Raw genomic sequence first — 21085 nt, 5'->3', positions numbered from 1 at the left:
GACCGGTGTGCCAGCTCTATTCCAGCCACCAAAACATGCTTGCAGCTGACTGCTGGGAGACGAGGGCTATCCGCTCTCCATCTGGCTCATGACGCCACTCTGCAACCCCAACACCCCTGGCCATCACTCTTATAATGAGAGCCATGCTGCCACCAGGAACATCATTGAGCAGACCATCAAAGTGTTTAAACAACAGTTCCGCTGCCTTGACTGCTCATGAGGAGCCCTCTAGTACTCGGCTGAGCGGGTGTCACTTTTTGTCGTTGCCTGCTGCACAACTTGGCCATCATGAGGGCGTAGCCATTGCCACCAGGCATAGCCACACTACCTCAGGAGGAGGAGGAAGAGGAGGAGCAGGAGGACGAACAGCAGCAACGGAGGAGGCAGCCACTCAACCGTCGTTCTGCAAGGTCGGTCCGTGACTGCCTCATCAGACTTCGTTTCCAGTGACTTTGAGTCCTCTTTCTGGTTGCTGAGCATGTCGCCATCATTCCATCACTTCATGATTCCATACCACACCCCAGAACTGAAATGAGACACGGCACCAAATTGGCAACATTCCAGTAATAAATTTATCAAAAATCATTATCTACATATATACAACAATATTGACTAATCCCTTGCCTCCCCTCTTTCCAGTCCCCTTTCCTAATCTAGTGCTCCTACATAGTGTCTCCCCAGTGGCTGCAGCAGGGCTAGTGGAAGGCTGCTGAGTGTCGGTGCCAGAGATGACAGATGGCCTAGCAGGCAGCCCTCGACCAGCTCTGGGCCATGGCGTCCACCACCTGCTGCCCAATGAGTCGCAGCACTCGCTCCTCAAGGTCTGAGAGCTGCTGGAGCTGCGCACCACCCCCGCCTGTTCTCTGCTGCTCCCTCCTATTGTGGGCCATCATGGCCTGCAAGAGAAACAAATGTGTCCGAGTCCAGCTATGTGTTTGGGAGATATGCCTGCCGTCGTTGAATAGCTGTGATTGTAGGCAAGGCATGAGATGTAGATGTGTGTTTGAGTAGGTGAAGATGAGTGGTGGTGGTGTGATCTTTGTGCAGTGTGCACAGAATGAGGTTCAGATGCTGGTATGTAGGAGCTGTTGAAGCATGTACTCACCTTGACCACCCGACTAAGGTCATTGAATTTCTTGCGGCACTGTGTCAGGCTGCGTTCTACCACACTACTGGCCGAGACCTCCTGTGCCACTTACCTCCACATTGCCCTGAACACCTGAGGCGATGGCCTCCTTCCAGTGGCCGGGAACAGCATTGCCCTCCTTCGCTCCACTCCAGCCCCCAATGCCACGTCTGTGAACCGACAAGTTCTCTCCCTGGGAGTGGGAACAGCCATTGGGGGATTCACTTGCTCGCAGGTCACCTCAAAGCCAGCAATGCTGAAAATGAGCATCTGCACAATGATGCAACGTCCCCTTTAAGAGCTGGAAGGAACCAGTGTGAAGAATCATTGCTGAATGCATTGCACCTGAAATTCATTAGCGCTCTGCTGGTAGCGCCCCTGTAGTGCCCCACTGAGGTCATTAGCACTTGATTTAGTGCCCCACTTTGTTCCTGGAGCACTAACACCCAATTTAGTAGAATTTCAGAATCCTTAGCGCCAGGCGTTAAATTTTAAAACATTTCAAAAGTTAGCGCCCCGAACGGGCCGATACCCAATTTCAACCCCAGATTTTTGCACTTCACTGGTATTTTGAATACAATGAAGCTTTGAAGGAGGTCAACATGTACTTCAACATGTTCAACATTCTTATACTAATATCCCTACAGTGAAATGTCAAGGCTTTTGCCTCCACTTCTCAATCTTATTCCCCTGCCACCCCAAAAATTGGTTCTGTGCAATTTTTTTTCGCTCTGATGTTCCTTTGAAACATTATGAAGATCTGTAATTTCACTCTGGACTCTGCGCTTCTGAGAAAGGCAGCAGTAGGACAGTTTGGATGGAGCTCTCCGACAGTGCTGGAGATGTAGGTGTTGGTTTGAGGCAAGGATTTTTTTGAGGGAGGAGCAACTTGCAACATATAACCTGAACCTAATAACTATATTGGGCCGTATTTTGAGACCCCTATGGGTGCCTACGAGGTGTGTACGCGCCCGTAGGGGCCGTGCAAATGCCGGGTTTAGGCATGCGAAGCGCAACTTCCGCCCACTTTTTGCACAACTTCCGCCCGCTGAAAGGCCATCAAATTCTTACCAGCATAAGAGTTTTAAAAATTAGAAAAATAAAATAAAATGTTATCACTCATTTATATAAATTAAAAATATTCTTCAAAAATGTAAGTTTATTTTTAGTCCTGTAAAAACATTACATTTTTCCCCCAAAAAATTACATTTTTGTTTAAAATATTTAATTAAATGGCATTTTAATTAAATACATTTTTTTTAATTACATATTTAAAATTAATGTGTTGGTGTATTTTTTAAGTGACCCCCATTCATACTTTTGACAGTCCTATACGTGCGAACCTGTCAAAAGTATGAATGGGAATTCCCTTCTTTTATTGGCTGGGCCGCCCCTGGGATATGTGGGGCTCTGCTTGCGCGGACTCGGAGAGGCCCAGGCGCCCCTGGGATATGTGGGGCTCTGCTCGCGCGGACTCGGAGAGGCCCAGGCGCCCCTGGGATATGTGGGGCTCTGCTCGCGCGGACTCGGAGAGGCCCAGGAGCGCAAGCCACCATTCTTCCCGGGCCATCAGGTACTTTCGTAGAAATTTTGAAGGCCGGAGGCGTCCGCCCGCGGGAAGCCACCGATTGCAAATGTTGTGCCATTAATTTACATTTTTTATATATATTTCATGTACCAAGAGTACAGAACTGTGATGCTCCTGAAATTTAATCAATTTATTTCCGGGGTAGTTTACATGCTAATTAAAAGACAAGGGTTGTCTGTGCTGGGGAACAGAACAAACATGTGCTTTGTTTGCAACCAGCGGTTGCAGCAAGCATTCTCAATTCAGGTTTTGGACAAGTCAGATGTACTAAGCACTGCTATATTAATGGGCTTCAGCCCTCAACCTCAGAAATGCATCAGTATTGGACAAGCATGACATTTCCATTTGTTGTTTCGCCTAACCTTTATGGCCACTGAGTGAGATTGACAAATTAGTTCTGAATTATGAATAATCTTGTGCTTTGAACTTCTATCCACTGGGACCAGTTTCAGATTGCCCAAAATTAATTTCATTTACAAGCCATCCATAATTGTCATACTTTGTGCATGAGTTTGAAAACTTTACTTAGCTTCACGACAAAATGCACGTTGGAAAAATGATGTACAGCAACTCCCTCCATCAACCCTGCAACATTAAACCTACTGTAGTGGAAATTAACAATTATGGATGGACGCTTAGTACCCTCACAGTTTGCCAGATGACATTTCATTCTGGACTGAAATTTCATCCCAGGTTCTAGAGGTGGAAGGAGAGTGTTATTTGTCACATCACTAACACCTCATTAAGTGAGATTGATAAATTACTTTTGTTTTATATCTCTGGGCTGAATTTGAACCCAAGTCATACATTCAGAAGGACAATGGTCGAACCTACTGCTGCACTCAGGCCCCCTTGGTGTTAATAGTTTCTAAACTTAACAATTCTTATTTCGATAGTTGTAAAGCTATTATTACAAAGCCAAAACCAGAAATGTAAATGGTTACGTTGGGAAGCTCTTTCAAAGAGCAGGAACGATGGGCCCAATGGAGTAGGTGGAAGGAGGAGAGCATTCGAAGAATGTAGGACAAGCTGTAGTGGTACAGCGCACCTAAAAATCTCTCATTGTTTGCACTCCACACCCTTTGGAGAAAACTTGGATGATGTGTAGCCCAGAGTTCTGAAGATTGTTTGAAGGGAAAGTTCCTACACAAGAATTATTTGCAGAACAAATGCATTTTATAAATCAGCCCTGCAGGGTTGTGATAATTAGTTTATTTATTTTAAAACATTCCAGTCAATATTTGTGGTCTGCCAAACCTCAAACATTGCAGTGTGCCATCAATCAGTCTGTTTAACCCTTAAGTTGCCTTTCAGATTAGCTTTCCTGAATTTCGAGTAAATTAGAATAACATAACTGAATTATGTCATCACAAAGTTTTCCAATGGTTATTTTGCTGAAATTTTAAAAAGTCTTCCTCGTTCACCGGCTTCCTCCAACGTTGTCCTTGGATATATCTTAAAGGGGTGTCACAGACCAGTCTTCAATTCTTTCTTTTTTCATCAGCAGTGTATTATTGCTGTAACTCCCCGATAAGAAAAAAAATTATCAAATAATTTTCTGTTTCTGAACTGCCTCATTCTAGCCTGAGAAGCTCTATTACCATTCTTGCCTTGACTCGGTTTTAATATTGATTAAATATCCCTTTTGGAGCATGTTGTTATTTTTGTTCATATTAAAAGTGCTGTGCTATATGTCCGCACAGGGCTTCACATTTTGCATATCTTGTCATTAGGCTTTTGCTTAAAATCTTTCACTCCATGTACTCTCATCTACTGGAACTTAGTCTTTGGAACAAGCCCTACAGCCCAATTGATTGTACCAACACTCCAGGTGATGGAGAAATTCTTCCAGCACAGAAAATCAGAGTTGGTCTTGAGATTGATTCATTTCAAGAGCACCAATTGCAGTTTGCAGTTTCCCATAAAAACAGGAGGAAGCAGTAAGATTTTCTATGATTTATCAGCGTTGTTTTCCACCTCTTGCCCTCAAACTTTGGCATCAGCAGGCACCAAATGGACCAATTTAAGTTTAACTGGTAATGCATGTCAACTGTCGGGTGCTCCATTTGTACTTGGTGTTATTCAGGGGGTCCTTATAGCACTTCTGGCCGCTAAATTCGGCTCTGTAGCGCCCGTTGTTTGGACGCTGCCATCTTGGTGCTGAACGCTCGAGCTAACGCCCTCTCTTAAGTTCGCACTGCTGAACATGCGTTCAGTAGCAGGAAGGACCCCCCACCGGCGCCAGATATTTGCTGATTGATTTCTACTGGCTGTTGCTGAGTTTGTAGAAGGGATTGGTGGTTTGTACAGTTATTTCAAGCTGCTAAAGTCTACAGGGAGTGGTGTGACAGGTGCTGAAGATCCGACTTCAGACTACACCATCTCTGCATGAGCGGCAGCACTCTGGGCTGGCTGGCTGACAGGCAACAGCAAGGGCACTGGCGGAGTGGCAGGAGTGGGAGGATGAATGCTGTCATCCTGAGAGAGGTCAGCAGGTTCGCGCTCCACGGAGCCACTGCCACTTCCCCGGGGCAGTGCCTCAGCAACCCTAGTAATCTGTTGCAGGACAGATTGCTGAACTGCTGTGACAACCTGCAAGTCCCTTTGAACACTGGTAAACACAGCCACAATGGCAGCAGTCTGAGCTTACGTGGCAGTAAGCTGACCTTGCATGACAGAAGTCTGAGCTTCCACTGCAGCACTCAAACATTGGGTGGCTTCTGCTTGTGCTAAAATAGAAGTTGAGACATCGGCCATCAGACGCTGCATCCTGGTTTGGTCCGCGGGTGTACTAATGGAGTTGGCCATCATTTCCATCCTGGAAAGATGGGCTCCAAGCTTTGTGCAAGGTCCTGTACCAAGTTGGTGCCGGGCTCCTCCATGCTCTTTGACATTGCACGTAGGTTTTCTGGCAGGCCTGCCAATGCGCCAAGGATTTCATTGTGCACCCATCGGCTGCCTTCTGCAGCCTGCCCTAACAAAGTGCTCACCTGAGTCCTCTGCAGCAGAACTCGTGTGTGGCCTCGCCCTCTGGGGAGCTGGCACCTGCCCTACCGTTGACCGCTGCCCTGGCTGCAGGCCACTTGTGCCCGGTGTCTCACCACATGCAGAGCCTGCGTCTAAGCTCTACTTTAAGGTACGCAAAGTGTCAGTATCTGAGCTGGTGGCTGCGAGTGTGCAATCGAGTGACGGTGCTGTGTCTTCAGCATCACTGCCTTCTTCCTCTTCCAGTTCTTGTTCCTCCACCAGTGCCTGGCCAGGTTGTGTTCTTGGGTATCTGACAGGAGAAAGGCACAAGGGTAGGGTTGTGGTGAGGGGAGGGGGGGATGCAAGAGGTGCATGCTTACACCATGTGCAGCTTGTAAGTCAGAAGAGATTGTGGGATTGTGGTAAACCACTTTTATCGTTCACTATCGTTACACTATGGTTATCACTGTTTATATCGTTACACTATGGTTATCACTGTTTACACTGTTGTATCACTACACAAGGTCACCTCTTGTCACGCTGTTATACCTGGGCTGACCACAGCTGACTCCGCCCCATGGCTCCGCCTGCTTGCCCAGGTATAAAGGTGGTCGACTGGCTGGTATTCCTCCTTGTTGGATCCGATCACCCACGAGGGTGGGCTCTGTTACTTAGCCAATAAAAACCTATAGTTACTAACTTAACTCGTCGCTTTTCATGAACTGAATTGATAGGTATATCAGGGATGAGGTGGAAGTGGGACTTTTAAAAAATTCATTCATGGGATGTGGCCATCGCTGACGAGGCCAGCATTTATTGCCCATCCCTAATTGCCCTAGAGAAGGTGGTGATGAGCTGCCGCCTTGAAGCGCTGCAGTCTGTGTAGTGATGGTACTCCCATACTGCTATTAGGAAGGGAGTTCCAGGATTTTGACCCAGCAACAATGAAGGAACGGCGATATACTTCTAAGTCAGGATGGTGTGTGACTTGGAGGAAAGCTTGCAAGTGGTAGTGTTCCCATGCACCTGCTGCCCTTGTCCTTCTAGGTGGTAGAGGTCGAGGGTTTGGGAGGTGCTTCCGAAGAAGTCTTGGCGAGTTGCTCAGTGCATCTTGTAGATGGTACGCACTGCAACCACGGTATGCCGGTGGTTGAGGGAGTGAATGTTTAAGGTGGTGAATGAGGTGCCAATCAAGTGGGCTGCTTTGTCCTGAATGGTGTCGAGCTTCTTGAGTGTTGTTGGAGCTGCACTCATCCAGGCAAGTGGAGAGTATTCCATCACACTCCTTACTTGTGCCTTGTAGTTGGTGGAAAGGCTTTGGGGAGTCAGGAGGTGAGACTCCTGCTGCAGAATTCCTAGCCTCTGACCTGCTCTTGTTGCCACAGTGTTTATGTGGCTGGTCCAGTTAAGTTTCTGGTCAATGGTGACCCCCAGGATGTTGATGGTGGGAGATTCGGCGATGGTATTGAATATCAAGGGGCGGTGGTTAGACTCTTGTGTTGGAGATGGTCATTGCCTGGCACTTGTGTAGCGTGAATGCTACCTGCCACTTATCAGCCCAAGCCTGAATGTCGTCCAGGTCTTGTTGCATGCGAGCATGGACTGCTTCATTATCTGAGGAGTTTCGAATGGCACTGAACACTGTGCAGTCATCAACAAACATCCCCACTTCTGACCTTATGTTGGAGGGAAGGTCATTGATGAAAGCAGCTGAAGATGGTTGGGCCTAGGACACTGCCCTGAGGAACTCCTGCAGCGATGTCCTGGGGCTGTAATGATTGACCTTCAATCACCACAACCATCTTCCTTTTGTGCTAGGTATGACTCCAGCCAGTGCAGAGTTTCCCCCCCCCGATTCCCATTGACTTCAGTTTTACTAGTGCTCCTTGATGCCACACTCGGTCAAATGCTGCCTTGATGTCAAGGGCAGTCACTCTCACCTCACCTCTGGAATTCAGCTCCGTTGCCCATGTTTGGACCAAGACTGTATTGAGACCTAGAGCCGAGTGGTCCTGGCGGAACCCAAACTGGGCATCAGTGAGCAGGTTATTGGTGAGTAAGTGCCGCTTGATAGCACTGTCGACAACACCTTCCATCACTTTGCTGATGATTGAGAGTAGAGTGATGGGGCGCTAATTGGTAAGATTGGATTTGTCCTGCTTTTTGTTAGCAGGACATAGCTGGGCAGTTTTCCACATTGTTGGATAGATGCCAGTGTTGTAGCTGTACTGGAACAGCTTGGCTAGAGGCACGGCTAGTTCTGGAGCACAAGTCTTCAGCACGACAGCTGGGATGTTGTCGGGGCTCATAGACTTTGCTGTATCCAGTGCGTTCAACTGTTTTTTGATATCACATGGAGTGAATCGAATTGGCTGAACACTGGCTTCTGTGATGGTGGGGACCTCAGGAGAAGGCCGATATGGATCATCTACTCGGCACTTCTTGCTGAAGATTGTTGCAAATGCTTCAGCCTTGTCTTTTGCACTCACGTGCTGGGCTCCACCATCATTGAGGATGGGGTTATTCATTGGAGCCTCCTCCTCCCATTAGTTGTTTAATGGTGCACCACCATTCATGACTGGATTTGGCAGAACTGCAGAGCTTTGATCTGATCTGTTGATTGTGGGATCGCTTAGCTCTGTCTAATGCTGCTTCCATTTTTTAGCATGCATGTAGTCCTGTGTTGCAGCTTCCCCAGGTTTGCATCTTATGTTTGGGTACGCCTGGTGCTGCTCCTGGCATGCTCTTCTACACTCCTTATTGAACCAGGGTTGGTCCCATGGCTTGATGGTAATGGTAGAGTAAGGGATATGCGAGGCCATAAGTTTACAGATTGTGGTGGAATACAATTCTGCTGCTGCTGATGGCCCACAGCGACTCATGGATGCCCAGTTTGGAGCTGCTAGATCTGTTCTGAATCTATCCCATTTAGCACAGTGGTAGTGCCACATAACTTTGTCTCCACAATGACTGTGCGATGGTCACTGCTACCAATGCTTTCATGGACAGATGCATCTACAACAGGTAGATTGGTGAGGACGAGGTCAAGTAGGTTTTTCCCTTGTGTTGGTTCTCTCACCACGTGTCGCAGGCCCAGACTGGCAGCTATGTCCTTCAGAACTTGGCCAGCTCGGTCAGTAGTGGTGCTACCGAGCCACTCTTGAAGACATTGAAGTCCCCCACCCAGAGTACATTCTGTGACCTTGCTTCTTCAGTGCTTCTTCCAAGTGGTGTTCAACATGGAGGAGTAATGATTCATCAGCTGAGGGAGGGCAGTAGGTGGTAATCAGCAGGAGGTTTCCTTACCCATGCTTGGCCTGAAGCCATGAGACTTCATGGGGTCCAGAGTCAATGTTGAGGACTCCCAATACCACTCCTTCCGGACTATATACTGTGCCTCCACCCCTGGTGGGTCTGTCTTGCCAGGATGGTAATGGAAGAGTTTGGGACATTGGCTGAAAGGTATGATTCTGTGAGTATGATAGCTCTCCCAATTCTGACACAAGTCCCCATCTGTTGGTGAGGAGGACTCTGCAGGGTCGACCGGGCTGGATGTGCCATTGTCATGTCCGTAGCCGGTGCTGAATGGTCCGTCAGGTTTTAATCTTATTGTTTTTCGTAGTGGTTTGTTACAACTGCTAGGCCATTTCAGAGGGCACATTGCTGTGGATCTGGAGTCACATATAGGCCAGACCAGGTAGATTTCCTTCCCTAAAGGACATTAGTGAACCAGATGGGTTTTTACGATAATTCGATAGTTTCATGGTCACCATTACTGATACTAACTTTTTATTCCAGATTTATTTAATTAACTGAATTTACATTTCCCAGCTGCCATGGTGGGATTTGAACTCATGTCTCTGGTTCATTAGTCCAAGCCTCTCCAGTAACAAAACCACTATGCTACCATTCCCTACATGTGAGAAGGAGGATTAGGGAAGGAGGATACTGTCATCTTTGATTGTTTCAGGCCCACCGCTGGCCACGGCCTGAGTGATGGCCGCTGCAATGATGGCGACCACCGTCTCCTCCATTGGGTAAGGTCATGCAGCCGTGCCTGTACCCCGCTGGTGAGCTCCTGCTGCCGTTGTGCCAACTTGTCCTGCAAGAGACAGGGAAGTGTGTCAGTGAGTGTGGTGCGATGTGTGTTGCTGATGTGTGTGTCAGTGAGTGTGGTGCGATGTGTGTTGCTGATGTGTGTGTCAGTGAGTGTGGTGCAATGTGTGTTGCTGATGTGTGTGTCAGTGAGTGTGGTGCGATGTGTGTTGCTGATGTGTGTGTCAGTGAGTGTGGTGCGATGTGTGTTGCTGATGTGTGTGTCAGTGAGTGTGGTGCGATGTGTGTGAGTGATGTGTGTGTCAGTGAGTGTGGTGCGATGTGTGTTGCTGATGTGTGTGTCAGTGAGTGTGGTGCGATGTGTGTGAGTGATGTGTGTGTCAGTGAGTGTGGTGCAATGTGTGAGTGATGTGTGTGTCAGTGAGTGTGGTGCAATGTGTGTGAGTGATGTGTGTGTCAGTGAGTGTGGTGCAATGTGTGTTGCTGATGTGTGTGTCAGTGAGTGTGGTGCGATGTGTGTGAGTGATGTGTGTGTCAGTGAGTGTGGTGCGATGTGTGTTGCTGATGTGTGTGTCAGTGAGTGTGGTGCGATGTGTGTGAGTGATGTGTGTGTCAGTGAGTGTGGTGCGATGTGTGTGAGTGATGTGTGTGTCAGTGAGTGTGGTGCGATGTGTGTGAGTGATGTGTGTGTCAGTGAGTGTGGTGCGATGTGTGTGAGTGATGTGTGTGTCAGTGAGTGTGGTGCGATGTGTGTGAGTGATGTGTGTGTCAGTGAGTGTGGTGCGATGTGTGTGAGTGATGTGTGTGTCAGTGAGTGTGGTGCGATGTGTGTGAGTGATGTGTGTGTCAGTGAGTGTGGTGCAATGTGTGTGAGTGATGTGTGTGTCAGTGAGTGTGGTGCGATGTGTGTGAGTGATGTGTGTGTCAGTGAGTGTGGTGCGATGTGTGTGAGTGATGTGTGTGTCAGTGAGTGTGGTGCGATGTGTGTGAGTGATGTGTGTGTCAGTGAGTGTGGTGCGATGTGTGTGAGTGATGTGTGTGTCAGTGAGTGTGGTGCGATGTGTGTGAGTGATGTGTGTGTCAGTGAGTGTGGTGCGATGTGTGTGAGTGATGTGTGTGTCAGTGAGTGTGGTGCGATGTGTGTGAGTGATGTGTGTGTCAGTGAGTGTGGTGCGATGTGTGTGAGTGATGTGTGTGTCAGTGAGTGTGGTGCGATGTGTGTGAGTGATGTGTGTGTCAGTGAGTGTGGTGCGATGTGTGTGAGTGATGTGTGTGTCAGTGAGTGTGGTGCGATGTGTGTGAGTGATGTGCCTGTCATGATTGATTAGCTGGCAGTGTGTGCAAGCTGTGAGATGTGGGTTTAAGGCTTGCAGCAGTGCTCAGTGTGTGAGGGTGAGATGGAGCATGTGAATGTGAGGTATGAGTCTTGATTGATAGAGATTGTTGGTAGGTGAGTGATAGGGGTGTGGTGCATTGAGCAGTGGCTGAGGCTAGTGGTGCAGTTAGTGGGATATGCCATTTGAAGATGCATTCACTGACCTTAACCACTGGTGTGAGGTCATTGAACTTTTTTGAGGCACTGCATCCAGGTCCTCGGGGCTTGACTTCTGGCATTGACCTCCACGGCTACATGCTGCCACTGCCTTCCGAGAGTTTGTCTGGAGTGCGTCCTGCCCCCCTGTGGATAGAGGACCTTCCTCCTCCTTTCCACATCCTCCACCAAGGCCTCCAGTGCAACATCTGAGAACCTTGAAGCATGCTCTCTCCCCTGTTACGCCATTAGTCCATGTTCTTGCAGGTCAGACTCTCTTCCCCAGCCACTTCCAGCACCTGTTCCTGCCAGAATGCACCTCCCCTTTAAGAGGTGCAGACTGGCTTTAAGTATTGCAGGCTAAATGGTACGAACCTCACACGAATGTGGGCCCCCCTGCTGAGGCACTCAACAGCATATTTAGCGCTTCCTCAATGCTGCAAACATTTAAATTAGTAGGCAGCATGAAGTTTACATGCTGCCTGTATCGGAAGCAACGAGCGCGGGTTAATCGCGGATTGCGATCCCCACGTCTATATTCGGGGGGCTATCAAATTTAGCCCCCTCTGTGTTGCAATTCTTTTTACTCTGTGCTGACGCTTTTAATCTTAATACATCAGTTTGACAGATCTTTATTTCTCATCTGATAATTGGTTATCAGCATCTACCATTATAGATGGCATTTTTTTTAAATGGTTGCTTTGAAAATTCAATCTATTTTATTCTGTGAGGAAGTAGTTGCTGCTATTTGATGGAGATATGGTGAATATCATTATTCAAGATATAGTAGAGATATATCTAATGATATGAATATTATCAACTTCTCTATGGTTGTTACGAATCAGTGAGCAATTTCCTAGTGTCTTTTGTTTTATTGATGATATAGTCCTTTTAACCTATACCTCTTGCTTTTATAATTTGGATAGAGAGCAGGGACCTCCAAAACTGCTGCTTACACAATCAGGCTTTACAAAGCACCCTGTGTTTTTTACTCGGTCTTTTATCTGCTAATTTACAAGTCCTCTTCACCAGGCCTCCATAATGAAATGAATACACGAGGCATTGTCACGATGACTACTTTTAGATTCAGATGTTGATTCGGTTTACAGCAGCTGCCCATAACTGGCATAGCTGAAACTGACTGCTTTTTTACAAATGATTTGAGCAATTGTGGTGCAATTTGATAGTGTTTGTTAAATTGATCATTTTACATAAAAGGTATAAAAATCTTCAGCAATGCCATTTTTTGTTTTGATTTCAAGAGTCTGTTATGTGAATCAAATAATAGGACGTGTGTCTTTAAAGCTGAAACAAATCTGACACTATGGGGTTAACTTCACGACAAGATGTTGATGCCCTAACTTGCTGGTACACCTAATCTGATGGCCTAATCCAGCCACTGATAAGAAAAAGATGTATCAGACAAAGAACCTTTTTCTTTCTATGTTCAGATTGACACTAGTGGTCATGTGGACACAAGTCTTGGGGACAATATGGTAATAATAATATATACCGTGTTAACGTTTAATGATGCGTAGATGTGAAGAATCTTTCAAAGTGTAATTGGTTGGACAATTAAATTTTGTGTATATGTTTCTGCAAGTTTTAATTGCCAACCTAATCTTAATGGAATGATTAGTCAGACTGCCTGAACTAATGCTGGTGTGAAGAATGCTAGAAATATGAAGATTCATTCTGACGTTTGAAGAAGGTAAGGAGAAACAGAAGTATGTAATGTGGAGTGGGGTCTAATCCAATAGTTAACTCAGAAGTATAAGTTAGTACAAGCATAAGAAATATAACCTGAGAGTTTAAGTATGTGCAAGGATAGCTACAAGTTAGGGAAAAGGTGAGCCCGGATAGAAGAATATTACAGAGCACTTCATTCTGTTGCATTTTGTGTAAAGGTCAGGCTGTGACTGGATCTTTTATTCCTTCTTGTAAACATCTTCCGGTTCTGACCAAGAGTCATAGACCTGAAATGCTAATCCTGCCTTCCTCTCTCCTCAGATGTTGCCTAACCTGCTGAGTGCGCCCACCATTTTCTGTTTTTATTTCAGATTTCCAGTATTCCAGCATCTACAATATTTTTCTTTTTCTTTTTATTTCAGCTGATTTATGTCAGACAGCTCAAGAGTCACATATACAACCATAGACGCAAATATAAATCTCCATCCATTTTTGCTATAAATCATAAAATAGTTTTTTTTAAATAAAACTTGTTTTATATAGCCTTATAGCTTTGTCAAATCAGTTATTTGGGGTGGATCAAGTTAATATTGTACTTACAGGATGAGTGAAAACAATTTCCCCATGGATCATGGAGGTAGTGACTGATCAAAATGTATTTTCCTTATAAATGAATGTTTAGCTCAAGTCATAAAATAAATATGGAGGGAGACAGACATTCAGCCTGTCTGAGCTCATCTATTTGGAAAAGGCTACACAGAATCACAAGATAAATACCAAAGATCACAGGATGCCATATTGAGACATGTCTGGTTGTAATAAAATTAGCAGGAACGTTGTGATGCCATGTAACCATTATTTAGATTCTCTCTGACAGTGATGTGCTGTATAAAAAGTAAATTTAATGAACTACAGCATTTGCAGGACTGAAACCTTGTACTGCTGTCTAATATTTTCTTGGGCTAGATCATTTACTTTGTGTATCATTTACCCATATCTCTCCAGTTTTACATAAGTTGGATTGATGGGTGTTGGCTTTCAAGTGGGAAGATTAGCACCTGGGGAAGATTATTTTCTAATGAATCCAATTTGTATATACAAATTGTGTCCAATTACCACACCTGCTATCTGCAATAGTATATTATGGGGGAAAAATTCAGTTGGTTTGCGCTTCCCGCTAGCGCCTTAAGAGGGCGCTAATGGGGCACAAAGCAACTAGCGCCCGTGCACGGCGATGTTTGCGCCGCTCACGAAATTAACTAGACATTTTGCGGCAGAGATAAACACTACCGCCCCGATCTCCTGCGCCGGCAGATCATAACGTCAGTCGAGTGTGTAGCGCCCCGGACCAGATATTGAGTGGCGCCCCCTGCCTTACCACCTGTCGCTAGCAACGACAGGTTGAGGGGAGCGTTTTGCAGTCAGGAAGGGACTGGGGGAGCGCTATTTAAAGGTGACCGCTTCCTGCCTTTTTTTGTTGGTGACATTTTTGCACCACGCACTCAGAGAGAGAGACTTCTGGAGAGATTCAACGCTGTGTGAAGGAGGTTTGGGTACTGAGCAGCACTTTGCAGGTTCATTTTGATTTGCCCTTCCTTGTATCGATTTAGAAGAGACTGTGGGGGCTGTACTCTGAGCTCTTTCCCTGGGCCTCTCCATTGTTCTTTCCAGCAGATTTAATGTACAGGTCTCTCCAGGCCGAGATTCAAGGCTGCAATGAGCAGGATGTGGATGGAGAGCAAGATGAACCCTCCGCTTTAAGAACTGGCCTGCGCTATTGTGTCTGTGTTCCATTGCTGACTGATATCACATGAGCTCCGCCAGTGCTCTGAGGTAGCGCCTCGCTCCTTGGCCTTTGCGCCTTAAGACAGGTGTGAAGCGCCTGATTTAGCGCTCCAATCGCCTCCAGGGGCAATAAAAGCCAAGTTTGCAGTCGGAGGCGATAATTAGCGCCACGTGCTAATCTTTGCGCCCGGCCGATAATCGTGCCCCAAACGGGACGATACTGAATGTTTTCCCCTATGTCTTTCAAGTTTCATAAAGGAGGGGCAGTATTTTTGGTGCAAAGTATTCTTTACATTATTTAAGAAACACACATCTCCTGCAAAGCAGATGATCAGTTCTTGCATTATTTAAGTAATGCAAGTTGGGAGTACTTGGTTCGTGCTCCAATGAAATTTTTTTTCTCTTTTTGTTTTCCTTTTCTGTTAAGGAAATATGACAGGATTATAGCTGTTGTTGCCTTGTTCCCCTCTGGGACATTGCTCTGTAAACATGAAATTCTAGATACTTTTACATGTTTCAGTTATAGAATCATAGAATCATACAGCACAGAAGGGAGCTATTCGGCCCATCGTGCCTGTGCTGGCTCTTTGAAAGAGCAGTCCAATTAGCCCCACACCCCAGCTTTCTCCCCATAACACTGCAAATTAGTCCTCTTCAAGTACATGTCCAATTGCCTTTTGACAGTTCCTATGGAGTCTGATTCCACCACCCTTTCAGGTAGTGTGATCCAGATCATAACAAACCTCTGTGTGAAATAATTTCTCCTCCGTTCCCTTCTCGTTCTTTTGCCAATGATTTTAAATCTATGATCTCTAGTTATTGACCCACTTGCCAGAGGAAACAGTTTTTCCTTACTTGCTCCATCAAAACCCCTCATAATTTTGAATACCTCTATTAGGTCTCCCCATAACCTTCTCTGCTCTAAGGAGAAGAATCCCAACTTCTCCAATTTCTCCACATAACTGAAGTCCCTCAACCCTGGTATCATCCTGGTAAACCTCCTCTGTACCCTCTCTAAGGCCTTCACATTGTTCCTAAAGTGTGGTGCCCATAATTATACACAATACTCCACCTGAGGCCTAACCAGTCATTTGTAAAGGTTTAGCATGACTTGTTTTTGTTTTCAATGCCCCTATTTACAAAGCCAGGTATCCCATATGCTTTCCTAACCGCCTTATCAACTTCCTCTGGCACCTTCAAGGATTTGTGAATATGTACCCTCAGGGTCCCTCTGTTCTTACACCCCCCTCAAAATTGTACCATTTAGATTATACTGCCTCTCCATGTTGTTTCTTCCAAAGTGCATCACTTCACACTTATCCGCATTAAATTGCATCTGCCGTGTGTCTGCCCATTTCACCAGTCTATGTCCTACTAAAGTCTGCTACAATCCTGCTCATTATTTACCACGTTGCCAAGTTTTGTATCATCTGCAAACTTAGAAATTGTACTCCCTTTACTCAAGTCCAGGTCATTTATATATAACAAGAAAAGCAATTGTCCTAATACCGACTCCAGGGAAGCCCACTGCATACTTCTCTCCAGTCAGAAAAACACCTGTTCACCACTACTCTCTGCCTCATATCCCTTAGCCAATTATGTACCCAACTTACCACCGCCCCTTTAACACCACGTGATTCTATTTTCTGAATAAGTCTGTTAGGTGGTACTTTATCAAATGTCTTTTGAAAGTCCATATATATAACATCTACTGCATTACATTCATGAACCCTCTCTGTTACTTCATCAAAGCACTCTAAATTTCACCACCAAACCCTGACCTAAATGGGCGACCCTGATGTGAGTCGAACCCACCTCCTTTGAATGTCTTTTTAACCATTATTTAGCAGTCCAATGCGCTAGCCATTGCACCACAGAGCCGATCACGTCTTAAAGGATTGTTTGTTCTAGGTGAGGCTTGAACTCACAACCTCGGCATTTCCCCAGCCTGTATTTCCATGCAAGGACCACGCACTGACCTATTGCAGCTTTTGAGCCGTGCACTGGGGCCGGTCACTTTAATCACCTGTCCTACTCTGCTGGAAAGAATCTGAAGGTGAGAGGCACTTGTCATTAAAAATTAAAATCTAATATTTTAAGTTGTGAACAAAGTACCTTCTCTGGCTGCAGTGCATAAATCAGTGACTCATCCACTACAGCAGACTAGGCTCTCTACCTCCTACATGCCAACTATCAGTTTTTCAAGTTGACAGTAGCATTTCGATCCATGCGTCAGCCTTTCAGCATTTCACCAGAAAAATTAGCTTCTTTTCCATTGGGATTGGAGGTCATCAGCCCAAGAAATCAGTTGGAGGATTGGAGGTCATCAGCCCAAGAAATCAGTTGGAGGGCTAGACTGGAGGCTATCTAAACCAATCATAGCAACTTTTAATTTTAATTAGGTTAATGCTTCTGTTAAAATATCAGATCGAGGAATGTCACATGAGAGCATTAAACATCTGTGATTATCATCAATGTGTTTTAAGGTTTTAACAGAAAATGTTTGAAATGCACAGCAGGTTCACAGAATCACAGAAACCCCACAGTGCAGATAGAGGCCATTTCGGCCCATCGAGCCTGCACCGACACACATCCCACCCGATCCCCGTAACCCCACGTATTTAATCCCCCTAACACTAAGGGTCAATTTATCATAGCCAATCAACCTAACCCGCACATCTTTGGACTGTGGGAGGAAACCGGAGCACCCGGAGAAAACCCACGCAAACACGGGGAGAATGTGCAAACTCCACACAGACAGTCACCCGAGGCCGGATTCGAACCCGGGTCCCTGGCGCTGTGAGGCAACCGTGCTAACCACTATGCCACCGTGCTGCCAGGTTGATCAGCATCTAAAAGAAGAAAAGACAGATTAATGTGTGGGTCTGACCTTTTATCAATATTCAATTCTGAGCTTTTGTTTCAATGATTTCAACTCATCCTTGTCCTTCTTGAAGCTACTTCAAATGTATGTGGCCATAATTTGCCATAGCAGGGCATCTAACAACATTTGTCATTAGTTAGACTTGCCCTTGCATATTTAGGTTTTACATTTTTTTGCGTGGTAAGTTGCTAATAATGTCGCAGCGAGGGAAACCGGACATCTAGGGCCTGAGCGAACAGAGCAAGCAACTGTGTATCTCCTTAACCAATCAGATTGAGGGATTGTGAAATTAACAGCGCAAGGACTGAGAGGGAAGTGTAAGTTAGAGTGGGTGAATTCAATGTCAAATCAGCTACAGAAAGAGAAATAAAGAGAGGGAAAGAAAAGTTGGATTAAGAGAGAGAGGAGACAGAAAGGAAAAGTAAAAATAAATGTAACTATTTTTAATTTTACATTTTTAAAATTGCCAACAACAATTAAAACCTGAAGTAATGAGACTCCACACTTTTCAGTTACTTTTCAGTGCCAGAGAGGTTGTTTGGCAGTATCACTTATCACATGGTTAGAAGGGTACTTAGACTGAATTGGACAAGAGTTAACTTTCTGTGGCGAGTTTAGTTCATATCTACCACGCAGATACAGCAACTTCACGCCATTCAATGCATTTCAATGGTGAGGCAGGCAGCGAGATGCCGTTTTCACAAAGCTAAATGCGGAGTGTGCAGCTCGTACAGCAACCTTTGATTTTTTGAGTTTAATGGCGCATCTGCCCCTTGCCTAAAGTTGCTGTACCATTCGTGCATAGATAATGGCGAGGGCCATTAGCCTCACTGCTATTTTGACAGCTAATTATGGCCCATGGTGTTTCTTTAAAAGTTAAATCAGCACAACTTCCATCCAGATAATCCAGCCTGCCATTCGTGCGGGACAGAGGTAGATGGGATAATGAGCCAGTTTACTGCTGAGTGTAAATTGCACTGGTGGTTGGGATTATTGTAGGTGTGTGTTTTAAAAAGTTTCAGTTCATAAATTAATATGATGTCTGGGGTTAGATTCCCATTAAAAGAACCAGACACAGTAAAGTTGTATTGATGTTCCTGCAGCTTCTTTTATTTTCATACTTAAAATATCTATAGCCTTTCCACGATAAAGGAAGTTTGTCTTGTAAAGGTAGAATTACAGGAGGCACCAGAAAACTGGAAGCTGCACCAAATGAAGTGTCAAAATTTACATTTTGTGGGAGTGGCAGGGACGCATGTCCCAGACTGCACCAGTAAATTCAAGACAGAGGTGGATCAATACCTGCAAAAAATTGATAATGGGGTATTAGAGGTACTGTGGGCTGTTGTATATCCTATACAAATTTAGACTAGAGTTAAAATCAGGCCTTAACATTCATATAAAGCAGTTAATCAATGTTATGACACTATTCATTAGAAACGTAAACTTAAATTTACGTTGAGAATTAAATAATTGTTCAATTAATACAGTGAAAATGAGACTGCTTACATAAGTAGTTGCTGACAGATCAACTGAGCAATTTCTTTGAGCATGCCAAACGGGGCAGCAAAAAAAGGCCGCCTTAATGTGCATTTTTTTAATGAAATTGTCACAAATTAGTGATGATGTATTTCACAGCATACTAAACAAGTAAGGTGAACAGATTTAAAGATGCATGCACTTAGGACTCCCTGGACTTCAGTTTAACATTAATTATAATTGTTTGTTTCCACAGCTCAGAAATGGATGTACGGTGGCCTAGAGCACAATGTCTTGCTGCAGTACTTGGCCTGGGTCACTTACCCTATTGTTCTTATAACCTTCTCAGCAGGATTTGTCCAGATCATTGCTCCTCAGGCTGTAGGTATGTGCCACTTTTCATAATACAAAAGATCTAAAAGGTGTTGATGTTTATGCTGCAACGATTAAAAGTAACACGGCATTGATCGTTTCTATGTTGTGACTCTTCTATAAATCATTTATACCTTTTCCTTTCATCAACACAATTCTGTCGCTGCCTTTAAAGGTGGCTTTCAGTTAATGAATGCTTGTTTCAGTGATCTGAACTATAAAATGTCGATGAAGAAGTGTCTCACATAATTGTTAATACAGTATTTTATATATTATCTTAAAATAACTTAAAATGCCAAGTGTGCAACAAAATTAAGAACAATTATAATTAATCTTGTCCTGTAATGAGAAATGGGGGACTACATTAACCCAGATGGGTGATGCTGGCCAAGCCTCTGCTTTGCTACTGTTTCTATCCCTCTCAAACAGGGCTAAAATTCACATTATCCCTAGGTTACTAATGTTTACTACTAAATTAATAATCATTGGCAGCTCAGTTGTCTACCTGTGTATGTGTTTTTTTCCATACGGGGGATATTCCCTCTTTTTTGTAAGTGTACTCACATTTATGATTTTGCTACGAATAGCAAACAAAGGCAGTCTTATTCTGTGGAGATCTTCATTGTGAAGGTTAGTTATAATTGTCATTAACCTGGCATTCTCACTCATTAGGAGTAACACTCACTCTTTTGGTTTGATGTTGGCCTGGATTTTGCTGTAATAATAATGATAAGGCTGTCAGTGCTCGCTGTTATTACCGGGTAAAACTGACAGCAACTTCCGGTGTCTGCACATGCGCAGTTAAATGCGGAAATTTGAAAGTTGCTGTCAATGATACCCTGATCCTCCACAGGCTGTGCTGTTGCAGTCTTTGCCAATGGAAACTGCATAGATATCACTCTAATGGCATGAACATAGGCTAATTACCCACTATTCTCACGCTAAAGGCAGATTTAAAAGTTAGGGCTTGTTCAGTTGGGAGTAACTGAGTTTTTAACAGCATAATAAGGGATAATTACTGCTGAACATCCTCTCTGGCTCTGAAAAAATAATTTTACAAGTGTGGAGTCTCATTCCCTCAGAAGAAAATTAATATTGTAGAGTTAAAAGGTGTGGTGATCAGAACTTCTCTAGTACTATCCAACACACTCACTCTTTTCTACTCCAATATGCTGGCACCCATCCCCCTGCCAAGTTGGTTTAAACCCTCCCCAACAGCACTAACAAATCTCCCCGCGAGAATATTGGTCCCGGCTCTGTTGAGGTGTAACCCGTCCAGCTTGTACAGGTCCCACCTTCCCCAGAAATGGTCCCAATGCCTCAGGAATCTAAAGCCCTCCCTCCTGCACCATCTCTCCAGCCACGCATTCATCTGTTCTATCCTCCTATTCCTGTACTCACTAGCACATGGCACTGAGTGTAATCTGGAGATTACTACCTTTTGAGGTCCTGCTTTTTAATCTCTCTCCTAGCTCCCTAAACTCTGTCTGCAGGACCTCATCCCTCTTTCTGCCTATGTCATTGGTACTGATATGGACAACGATCTCTGGCTGTTCATCCTTCCCCCCTGTGTGTCCTGCAGCCGCTCAGTGACATCCTTGCCCCTGG

General features: G+C 45.0%; 1 protein-coding gene, 1 long non-coding RNA gene and 1 pseudogene across 2 annotated transcripts in view; 1 reads left to right on the top strand and 2 right to left on the bottom strand.

Annotated features, from left to right (window-relative positions):
- Positions 1–21085, top strand: part of LOC147115698 (chloride channel protein 2-like) — a 644493-nt gene that overhangs the window by 278647 nt on the left and 344761 nt on the right. Inside the window, exon 4 of the mRNA XM_085990183.1 lies at positions 19362–19490. Coding sequence (XP_085846309.1) covers positions 19362–19490 — 129 coding nt within the window. The remainder of the gene's footprint in view (positions 1–19361; positions 19491–21085) is intronic.
- On the bottom strand, positions 5088–9715 carry LOC147115701 (uncharacterized; annotated as a pseudogene).
- On the bottom strand, positions 18730–20257 carry LOC147115700 (uncharacterized). Its single transcript, XR_015078669.1, has 3 exons — positions 20042–20257; positions 19430–19542; positions 18730–18928 (listed from the first exon to the last, which is right to left on the bottom strand). It is a non-coding gene; the product is annotated as an uncharacterized LOC147115700 (long non-coding RNA).

This window comes from Somniosus microcephalus, chromosome 6, assembly GCF_052327205.1.
Source record: "Somniosus microcephalus isolate GS21.2 chromosome 6, FLI_Smic_1.0, whole genome shotgun sequence".
Lineage (NCBI taxonomy): Eukaryota > Metazoa > Chordata > Chondrichthyes > Squaliformes > Somniosidae > Somniosus > Somniosus microcephalus.
The sequence above is the reverse complement of the archived record's forward strand: the minus strand, read 5'-3'. Positions and strand labels throughout refer to the sequence as shown.